Raw genomic sequence first — 11,254 nt, 5'->3', positions numbered from 1 at the left:
AAAGAAAAAGGATAATATACATAATCTTGAAATACGTATTTGAATATTCATTAATTTTATAAATTTTGCTATAAACAACTTGATATGTTAAATTAGGAATAATATTAATATGAATATTTTAACTCAAGATACTATACAAAACTTAAAAATCTATACTATATGTACATTTCTTATCTATATTATGTAAATTTGAGGAAAATGCAACCATGCGAAATTTTGTGAAAGAAATAATTGATCTCTATAAGGAAACATATTATTATATTATTCTATATCTATAAAGAAACTATTTATTTATAACTATTAATTTATAAGGAAACATATTATTATATTTCTAATAAGAAAACATATTATTTTATTCAAAATGTGTGAATAATTTCTCGAAATATGATCATTTTCAATAATAAAAATCATTATAATGATAATTTCAATACATTATAAAACTCAACGTATAAGATAACATATAATACGATATACACATTTACATAAGATAAAAAAAAATTGTAATGCTTTTTATCACTAAACCATATATTTGTTAAACGCACAAGTGTAATATTTGTTGTAGATCGATCTTTATAAATTCAATATTTATTATATCGATATGTAACGCACACGTATAATACAATGTACACATATATAAATTTATTCTTTGATTTTCGCATCGATCAACGCCATCACGAGAAAGCGAAACACGTTTCTGAAATTTCTGACAAATTTCTTTCTGTCTCGATTACTGGAGATCTCGCTTACCGACATGCAATGGCGGCTATATGTACGATCGCGACATATTAAAAACACATCGAGGTTCTATCAATCAATCAAATTTAATATACGTGCTGAAGGTATAAATTAGGGTTAAATTACGTTAATCATGTTTCAACAAATTATTATTAAGTTTATCGATCATCTTTAGGATTAAAATAAATATCAATCTGTGCGAAAAGCTGAACGAAAGCTGTCAAACTGACAAGTGCTCCATGGATCAAAATCAGATGTGACTTATTAATGAACTTATTGGATCTATTAATATTGATGGTGAGGAAAGAGTAAGTAAACGCTCATGTCACAAAGCACGTAATCTTTGATAAAAAGATGATAAAAGTTCGATAATAGCGATAAAACTAAATGTGAAGTACATTCCAATGAAACACAAACTTTTGTGGAACAACGACATTAATCCACGTTTCGGTTGAACGTACGTAATATTCATTAAATATGTTTATTAAATATTATTATTTACTAATTTGATGTTATCATTCATTTAAAAGTGGGCTGCGATCGAATTTCTGGATTGTCTACAATTTTAATTTTGAGTGATAAGGCATTCGATTTTACCAGTAAAGATTACATCATTCGGGTGAGTACTATAAAAAAATTGTTTAACACAAATTATATCATTTTTCTGTCTTAGATTTATTTTTTTCATTTCTCGTTACGTTTTAATATCCTACGGCGTGGGGGGAATATAGTCGGATAGAAGATAGAATTCTCTTCTTCTAGAAGAGATAGAATTATAGAGAAATATTTTAAATTATTGATTAATTATTTATTAAACAATTTTGATGTACGAATTACGAGTCTTCCTGTTATCTTCATTATTTGGCTCTACGATTTAACTGTTCGAAAAATTAAAGAAATTATAAAATTAACGCGTTTAATCAAATTTTTTTCAATTCTTTTTCTTTGTGTAATATCTAATTCATATTCTTGATTATTAGATGAAAAATTAAAAAAAGATTCTTGAGAGGAAAAAAGAAAAAAAAAGAGATAGAATAAAATGACTCGTATAACAGTTGTGTGTGAGGATTTGTTGATTATCAAATACAAACATCATTTTATCATTTTGTCATTTTATCAAAAGTTAATTAATTATTAATTGTAATAATTATGTTTCGATATTAATCGTGATTGGGTTTAGAAAAAAAATTCGATATTATACGAAGCATTTCGCAGCATTACTTTACTCGAGTGTGCGAATGCTAATAAGGCCGTGATATGTAAACAATAGCGCGCTACTGTTTACGCCGCCAAGGCCGCATACCATATTATTGATAATTGTGGACAGGTTTTACCAAAATATGTGGAATATTAAGTTATAGAAGTATTTTAAAATATAGATTAATTATTTATTAAACGATTGATGTATCGCGAAACTTTTCGTATATAATAATAACTAATAATGCTAATTATTAAAATTATGCTATTTAAATTTACAATTCTATTTTTTTATTACGCTTTCTCTCATGCACAATCCGAATTATATTTAGATTGTCGAGTATGAAATATATTAGACTTTAAGTATTATTAAAACAATAATTATTCATAAAATTATTCATAAAAAATATTATCCATAAAAATCGCAACGAAATAACAATTTATTATTTTAGATTCCTCTCCTGTGATTCTTGATTAAATTGTACGCGCGAAATACGCGATTTAGAATGTATCGTCGCAATATAATTTTACGTATTATTATATAAAACATATAACACATATAAAAGTATATAAATATAACATAATATATAAATAAAACATATATAACATATATATATATAATATATATAAAAGACAAATTAAGTATTATTCATATATAAAGAAACTAAAATTCAAATAAATACTTTCGAGAAATCTTCCTAAAACATGAATAAGTGCTGCCTAGGATTCTTTCATTCATATTTCATTGATCATCGTAATTTGTGTACATTCTTATAATTTTATTCAGTATTTTGAAAGTGAACGTTCTGTCCATTAAGCCACGCAATAATGATAATGATGCAAGTGTTATGTAATAACATCTTGCCTTGATTTATAAAAATAGGACAATCGTTTCTCCTTTTCTTCTCCCCATCAATTATATAGTTGGAGACAAGGAAAGTATAATGTGTGCACTTTCTCTACCAATACTAGTTCCTTATCTCCAAAAGCAGAAGTTATATACAGGGTGGACCATTTTAACCTTTAATGGAGAATAACTCGAAAACCAAGCCCGGGAGAGAAAAATGTTTCAGACAAAAGTTGTTTGGTTTCGAGGGGGCCATAAGATGGTATCATTGGTTTGACTTTGAAGAGTTATTTGAAGGTCACATGAAGGTCACCTTCAATTTCTTAAATGGAACCTACTATTTGTCATTACATATTCTTGTAGCTTATCTCGAGAGATTTCCAAAACACTATAATTAAGTACCTTTTCGTTAAGTACTTTTTGAGTTATAAGGCTTGAAATAATTTCTTAATTTTACATAAACCGTAAAATATCTTGTAAAATATTCATTTTTCGATTATCTTACCTTAATACTTTTACGTACAAAATAATGAGAGGAATCAACTGGTGTAAAGAAAACACATAGTTGTTTTGAAGAAAAAATATGTAATTTGCAATTAACAATTCCATATTTTTTCTTAACAATTCCATATTTTTTCTGCATAACAAAACGGCACAAAATTTGAAGCACTTCAATGAAACGTAAGATTTTTAATTATCAATATTGAATAAAATGTTTTCTATTATTTTCTATTATTTTATTTATTTTAAAAGCGAATTTTTCGATTAATTAAATGTTATATTTTCTAAATTATAAATATACAGAATACGAGGTTTGTAGAAAAAATTGTTACTTTCAGTAAATTATTCATCAATAAAATTAATGTTTATTTTTCTCTAACAAAATATATTTTATTAAGAAATTTTTTTCATCGAGCTTTATTTTTCTTAACGAAAGAAACTATTAAAACAATTTTAAAAGATATTTTTATGAAAAGAAAATAAATTTCAATTTGATTGAAATAAAATATAGCCTTTTTTATTTTTTAATATGTTTTAATATGTTTTATTTTTTAATATTTTAATATTTCAGTTATCGCAGAAATTTTCGAGAATTGATACATTAATAAAATAAGTGAGATATAGCGCACAGAAATGCTTATCTTCGCGCGAGATAAAAAACTCCTGATAAATTTGTAATACAAATAACTTAATTAATTCGTTAATTAAGGATACTATTGTAGCCCACATATGTTACGTTTACGTTTATTTTCACTTTAATTTAATCTCCATGTATTTTATACATGAATATTTTTTCCTAATATCTTTTAATTAATGATCATTATAAAAAATCTTATCTCAAAAGCCGATCAAGTGATATATTCAAATTTATGAAATCTGGACGGTTTAATATAGTTGTATTTTGAGTAGAAATCAGTTGAGACTGGATTCGGATAAAAAGCGGAACGATTACTCACGTAAAATTCATCTTGAGGTTCAAAATATTGATTAAAGCAATGAAAAGTTTAAACCTTATTCTAACAATTTTTAAAAGTGACATTTATAAAATTATATTTATAAAAAATTATATTTATAAAAATTATATTTATAAAACATAAACATAAAAGTGACATATTTCTACAAGAATTTCGTATAAAAATTCACAGTCTCTTCTTATTTATAATATTATCTCTCATTTATATTATTTTATTCCTATAATATAATACTATAATATATTAATTATATTATCTATCAAAAGTTATGTTTATAAATCGCAATTTAATATCAAGAGGATTAATAATAAAAGTATTGTTATAATTATAAATTAATATAATAATATAATAATTATAAATTATAAAATAAATTAATATTATTATAAATTAATCAAAATAAATTAATATTATTATAAATTAATCCAAATAAATTAAATGGAAAATATGAAGAAAGTTACAGGAGAAGTTAAAGAATATTTTTATAAATGTCAATTTCTTCTTAAGTCAAATTATATTTCAGTGATATACGATTTTCCTCGATTCTTCTTAGCTAATAAATTCAAAGATTATTAATGAGCGCATTCATGGTCAGAGATATCTCTTCTCGCTTGAATATTTATGTACTTTATTTAAAAAAAAATATTGTTAATATTAAATCGAAGTGTGGACCTGCGATCTTCTCTCAAGTATCGATAATCAATTACTTGCGAGAAGCACAAGACAAACTTCATCTGAGTTTCTGTATTGAATCGAAATTACAAATACGTGACGTCACGACTATAAAAAGTAACTCTCAAGATTCATCTCTTCCAATAGTAAACGAGAACGCTCTTCCAATAGTAAACGAGATATTGACGATATTTCATTCGATATCCTTCCATTCTAACAAAAAAAAAAGACAATATTGCATATAATTATATTTCTCTTGCGCGCAAAAGGCAGTCGCGCGCAGTCATATTCGTCTCGCTCTTTCGTTTCCTGCTCCTTTCCGTTAATATATATTCCGATACTTCGAAAAATCCATATTTTTCGCAGCTCTTTAAATCGTTCGTCCACACGATGAGGTTGACAGTGGTCATGGGTCTACTGTCATTCTGCAGTTTTCCTGGCGCAGCGCCTGCAAACGTAACATTCGAGCCAAGCTCGTTCTCGTTATCATGGATGAACTGGCAACAGTTGGACGACACTAATTTCAACCCCGATGTCAATCTCGACACGGTAAATAAATATTCTTTTTAACTTTTAATCATCTTTTTGATTATATTATTATTCGAGCTAATTTTATTTTACTTTTATTAAATAATTTTTCTTGACACGATTAGATTAAATTTATTTCGGTTTCATTTAATTTGGTTTATCCGAGAAAATATTTTTGAACATATATGTTATGTTTAAACATTACAATGTTTAATGTAGAAAATAAATTTAATAAAAGGTTTTACATTTTATTTTTTACTATATTATAATAATTTTATGAGTAGTACCTCATATTATTCATTATTACGTTATTCATATTATTCATTATTATTCATTATTACGTCATTCGAAAGTAGTACCTCATATTATTCATTATTACGTCATTCGAAAGAATCCCGTTTTGCAGTCTCTAAAAATATTCCGACACTTTAAATTAAATAATTAATTTTTCTATCGAATTAATTAATATTTCTACTGATTTTTCTTTTTTAACGATTACTCTTCATATTAATTAGATACGATGCCTGATGCAAAATTAATGAGTTCTGCATATTTATTGTGGAGACGCCCTGTTATTCAGGAAATAAATACTATACTTCATATCTTATCGCATAAATTTACTGCAACTTTACATTAATTTTGAGAATGCTTTCTTTCGTTGATTCTTCCAGCTGGGAATGATAAGGAGAGCCGGTTATTCCGCGGAAGCTCATGTTGTAACGACGGAGGACGACTACCTCTTGACGTTACATCGTATCCCAGGTGGCAACGATTCTCGACCCATACTGTTGCTGCACGCTTTCTTATGCACCTCTGCTGACTGGGTCCTCCTTGGCAAGGATAAAGCATTCGGTACAATTCTTTATTTAATTCCTAAGATACATCCCGAGATATTATTGCTGATTATTCTTCTATTGGAAAGACGTTTAAGAAAGACTCTAATTTAAATAGCGAACAACGTGTCCAAAAAGCTTTCTAATTAATTTTTCATATAATTTTTAATGTTTTTTATTTATTGAAGAATTTTAAAATTTGTGACACATACATTTTTCTTATACATGTGTGTTGCAATAATATAAATTATATATTTAAAATTGTTTATTTAACTCATCGAATAATAGTGAGTACGTTATAAATTCGCTATATATTTATTTATTTTTTAACATTATAAATTAGAATCTGAATCCAAATGATTAAAATAATTAATATTAATAATTATTATAAATAATTAATATCAATATTAATAATTAATATTAACCTCAGCAAACACCAAGTAACATTTATATAACTGTTAGTTATAATTTCCCACTCAACAATATAATTGTTACATGTTATATAACTGTTACATAACAGTTATATTGTTGAGTGGGAAATTACTAACAGTTATATAACTGTTATTTGGTGTTTGCCGGGACATATGTAATTAAAGCATTATGCAATTTGCGAGAAGATTAATTATGTAATAATAGATACAAACAAATGCAACAAGTATTGCGAATTATGTTTCTTCTTTTGCATTCTAGCTTATCAATTAGCGGATCAGGGATACGATGTTTGGTTAGGCAATTATCGTGGTAATACTTATTCAAGGGCGCATACTTCCCTATCTCCGTCGGATTTAAAATTTTGGGATTTCAGGTTAGTTTCATAGTCGCCATAAGAATAATGATACTTTAAAAATGATGAAGTTATTACGATGTCGGAGTTAAGTTGACATTAAGTGCAAGTAGGGAAATTTATATACATGTTTACTCTCATATATATTTATATACAGGGTGAAAAAAAAGTACGGAAACCTCTAAATTTTTCGAAAACTATGCATTTTAGAAACAAATATTTCAGACAAAAGTTGTAGGATTTCAAGTAACGCATTATATAGCAACATCAGTATGACCCTGAAGAGTGTTGTCAAGGTCACATGAAGGTCATCTTCAATTTCTTAAACGGAATCCCCTACTTTTCATTACATATTCTTATAGCTTATCTCGAGAGCTTTCCAAAACACTTTAATAAAGTATATTTTCATTAAGTACTTTTCGAATTATGAGGCTTGAAATAATTTCTTAATTCTACATAAAATATATCTAGTAAAATATTCATTTTTCGATTATCTTACCTTAATACTTTTATGCACAAAATAATGTGAGGAATCCATTGGTGTAAAGAAAAAACGTAGTTGTTTTTAAAAAAAAATATGTAATTATTAATTGCAAATTACATATTTTTTCTTAGAAACAATTATGTATTTCCTAAAATAAAAATTTAGGTTTCCATACTTTTTCCTCACCCTGTATATTCATTTCTTTTCAGGTTTATAAAATGACTGATACATATTTATATATATTTGCTATATTTTTTATGACGATATTATATAATCGAATTTTCCATCAGCTTTCACGAAATGGGCATCTATGATTTACCTGCAATGATTACATTTATCACAAATATGACATCTCAGCCATTGCACGCGTACATTGGTCATTCGATGGGTACAACTGGTTTTTATGTAATGGCATCAGAACGCCCGGAAATCGCTCAAATGGTGAAAATGATGATCAACTTCGCCCCAGGAGTCTTTGTAAACAATGTGAAAAGCCCGATATTAAACTTTATTGCACCTTTCTGGAGAGAAATAAAGGTCTGATAATGTATATAAGTCAATACTGTAAGAAAATAATTTATTATTGAAAAAGAATTATATTTAAAACAATATCTCTTTATTGAAGAAAAAAGGAAACATTTTATGTCTCGTTTTTCCATTACATATATAAACACGCAACAGTACCATTTTTTAAATATTATTTTTAAACTATTTTTAGACCTTGAAGTGAATATTTGTATAAATGAAGGAATCCCAGTAATTTTCGAAATTTTAATTTTATTGAAATTATTTATTATAAGAAACTGTGACTGTTTAAATAAGGCGTTATTTTCCATTTTAATCCACCCTGATATTCTTTCTCTTGTCATAAAATTTAAAAAAAAGATTTATCTCTTATTTTATCCCTTATAAATAAAATGCGAAAGTTTTCTCTTTTAGTTTCTTTAAAATTTCCGAAAAAATCGATTTTGAAAAACTAATATGTTTTCAAACTAATATATATCCTGTTTAAATTAAGATCGAAGCAACTTTCAAGACTTCTTAAAACTATCCTAATCCATTAAAAAAAAATCGCGTAAAAATTTACTTATTAATTCTCAAAAATATCTAAAAATTTGAAGAGAAGAAAAAAATTACAAATAAATTATACATTGCGAATTAAAAAATATTTGATTACAGATGATCGTGCGACTTTTTTTCCACGACGAATTCCTGCCACAGAGCGATTTCTTGAGATTTCTTGTGAAATACGCTTGCGACCAGAATCTCGCAGAGCGAAAATTATGCGCCGACTTCATATTTGCGGTCTGCGGTTTCGACCGCGAGCAATTTGACTACGTGAGTTATGACTTGCGATCAAAATATTATTCCGATCGAAATTTCGATCATTACAGTCCATCATCTGAAGATCGTCCGATCATACTTCAGATTGAATTTTAGTATATGTCCTTATTTAGACTCTATTACCTGTCATCCTGAGTCACGATCCGGCCGGCTCCTCGTCTAAGACGGTTGAACACTACTTTCAAGGATTCCAAACCGGCAAATTTCGCAAATATGATTATGGTCGCGTGAAAAATCTATTAATATACAACTCGCTGGAACCTCCGGACTACAATCTAGCAAATATTACGATCCCGATCGCGTTGTTCTACGGTCCTGGTGACTGGCTGATTGATACCGTAGTGAGTAACGAAGCAATGCATATTCAAATAAAATACATAGCGAAGATTAATTCGCCTTAAGGGGTTATGCCTAGTCAGCAGACCGAAAAAAGTATGATGTTTGGGAATTTTTTTTTTAAAAAGTACAATAATTTTTTTTACAAATAAATTTTTATTCAAAAGTACAAATATTAAGGATGTTATTATATTTTTTTTAAATAAAATATTAAAAAATGTAAAAGTTATAACTATTCTCCCGGATATTGTTTTTTAAAAAGCACTGCGCGATGAGCAGTGCTATTCGAAGCTGATTCATCTGATATCAAAAATTCGATAAACTGTAGTTAATGTATGAAATTGTCTAGTAGATGAACGAAGGATTAATTGAAAAATCGTTTCGAGACAAAATGGCAGCCATTTGACCCTAAAATATTCTTTTTCGACTTTAAAATTGCTCATTTTTTATTAAATAAAAAAAAAGTATTCATTAAAAAACAAAATCCTTCGTTCATCTACTAGGTTTTTATATGTGGAAGAAGCCTGTAAAATTTCAAGCAAATCGATGTAACAGTTTTCGAAATATCTTGCTCACCGACTTTGAAAAAGTGATTTCGAGAAAAACGCGTTTAAGATTTATGTCGAGTTTACTTTTAAATAAAATGCAGATTTTTTAATTTACACAGAATCATCTATTCCGGGCCCGTATAATTTTAGTTTATTTAAATCTTTATATATTGGCTTGATAGCCTTCAAAACATCAGAGCTGAAGCTTTATAGTCGTGTTTAAACGAAGTTATACATCCTGGCGCTTCATGAAACATACACTTATAACTCCGTCAATTTGCATCCGATTAATTTGAAACTTTTAGGAAATATTTTCAATATAATATACTTCAAGAAATTGTAAAAACATAAAAATCGGTTCTTTTTTTACTTTTATGGCTAGGCATAACCCCTTAATTGTGAATAAGTCGAGCTTTAACGTAAAATCGGGAAGATAGTTTGAAAGAAATCGCACGTGATGATTCACGAAAGGATTTTTTCAAGGATGTGAAGAGGCTCTACCGCATATTGCCGAATGTAGTGGACATATACGAAGTACCGTGGCCCAAATTTAATCACGTGGATTTTGTATGGGCCAAGGATGCGCCCAAACTCGTGTACGAGAGAGCCCTCAAACTTATAAATGGGAAAAATCCAAATAATATTACGTTGGTATAATGTTATTTCGATAGTCAAAATAAATGATGAATATTGCATACTATATCCTTAGTAATTTTGATATGATTGATAGCAGTCACAATTGTTAATTAAAACTTGCAATATATTTTGATATAATTTACGATCATCAAAACGCGCGTTTTTGTTATTTTTGGCGAAAATTCCTTTTTTAAAATGTTTGTTTTTTTCTAAATGGACAAATGTTTACTATCCATATGAGACACAAAATAGGAACTCAATATTATATAATACTTATATAAATAAAAATTACCAAAATCCTCTATTTAAAATAAAAATTATCAAAATAAAAAATAAAAATTACCAAAATTCTCTCAGAATCCAAATGTAAAGAAATAAAAATTGAACGTAAAAAAAATTTCGATTGACGGGATATTTGAAAGTTTTCAAAATACTGTCATAAAAGAGCCTTTTTAATAATTTTTGATCATTTTTTATTCTCTCGTAATATACAGAGATTAAGAAGCAATGAATGCGATAAATATTACATAATTTCAACGAATTCATTAAGCACTGAATAAAATATGAATATTTCAGTGTTGTAACAATTTACATAAATCGACTAATATATGCAGTCTGTTTGTATATATATAAAGTTACTCTACATAAATTATTATAAATTCTAATATTCATATGCTTTGTTTTTTACGTTATCACTCTTTCCGCAATCCGCAAATATTCTCTATGTGTACACGAAAGAATCTAAAAAAAATTAAAATTCTAAGTCTTATAATTAAATGTAAAAAAGATTTCGACCATATTTTCTGTTCAACGATAATATTTTAATTATCATTTAATATCA

The 11,254-nt window shown here is 27.2% G+C and overlaps 1 protein-coding gene across 3 annotated transcripts; it reads left to right on the top strand.

The window, feature by feature from the left end:
* The first annotated feature begins 655 nt into the window (after positions 1-655).
* LOC145965282 (lipase 3-like) lies at positions 656-11,232 on the top strand. 3 transcript variants are annotated; one of them, XM_083088722.1, is made up of 11 exons: positions 656-839; positions 911-1,032; positions 1,111-1,192; positions 1,266-1,354; positions 5,287-5,469; positions 6,120-6,300; positions 6,972-7,086; positions 7,840-8,086; positions 8,729-8,887; positions 9,007-9,234; positions 10,261-11,232. In XM_083088722.1, exons 5-11 carry the CDS (start codon positions 5,311-5,313, stop codon positions 10,432-10,434), a joined length of 1,263 nt encoding a protein of 420 aa, XP_082944848.1. In that variant the 5' UTR covers positions 656-839; positions 911-1,032; positions 1,111-1,192; positions 1,266-1,354; positions 5,287-5,310; the 3' UTR covers positions 10,435-11,232. The 3 variants fall into 3 exon arrangements, with proteins under 3 accessions (XP_082944848.1, XP_082944849.1, XP_082944847.1); XM_083088723.1 differs by having other exon boundaries at positions 911-1,043; positions 1,131-1,192; XM_083088721.1 differs by having other exon boundaries at positions 911-1,043.
* The last annotated feature ends 22 nt before the right edge of the window (positions 11,233-11,254 follow it).

Source organism: Camponotus vicinus, unplaced genomic scaffold (assembly GCF_025532165.1).
Source record: "Camponotus vicinus isolate PSW18456_S1 unplaced genomic scaffold, iyCamVici1.0 SCAF_14, whole genome shotgun sequence".
Taxonomy (NCBI): domain Eukaryota; kingdom Metazoa; phylum Arthropoda; class Insecta; order Hymenoptera; family Formicidae; genus Camponotus; species Camponotus vicinus.
The sequence above is the reverse complement of the archived record's forward strand: the minus strand, read 5'-3'. Positions and strand labels throughout refer to the sequence as shown.

Bases quoted from the DNA above. Each gene is read 5' to 3' on its own strand.
- LOC145965282 (XM_083088722.1), top strand. From the start codon at position 5,311: ATGAGGTTGACAGTGGTCATGGGTCTACTGTCATTCTGCAGTTTTCCT. The intron at 8,888-9,006 runs GTGAGTTATGAC...GTCCTTATTTAG, and splicing joins ACCGCGAGCAATTTGACTAC to ACTCTATTACCTGTCATCCT. The intron at 9,235-10,260 runs GTGAGTAACGAA...GATTTTTTCAAG, and splicing joins ACTGGCTGATTGATACCGTA to GATGTGAAGAGGCTCTACCG.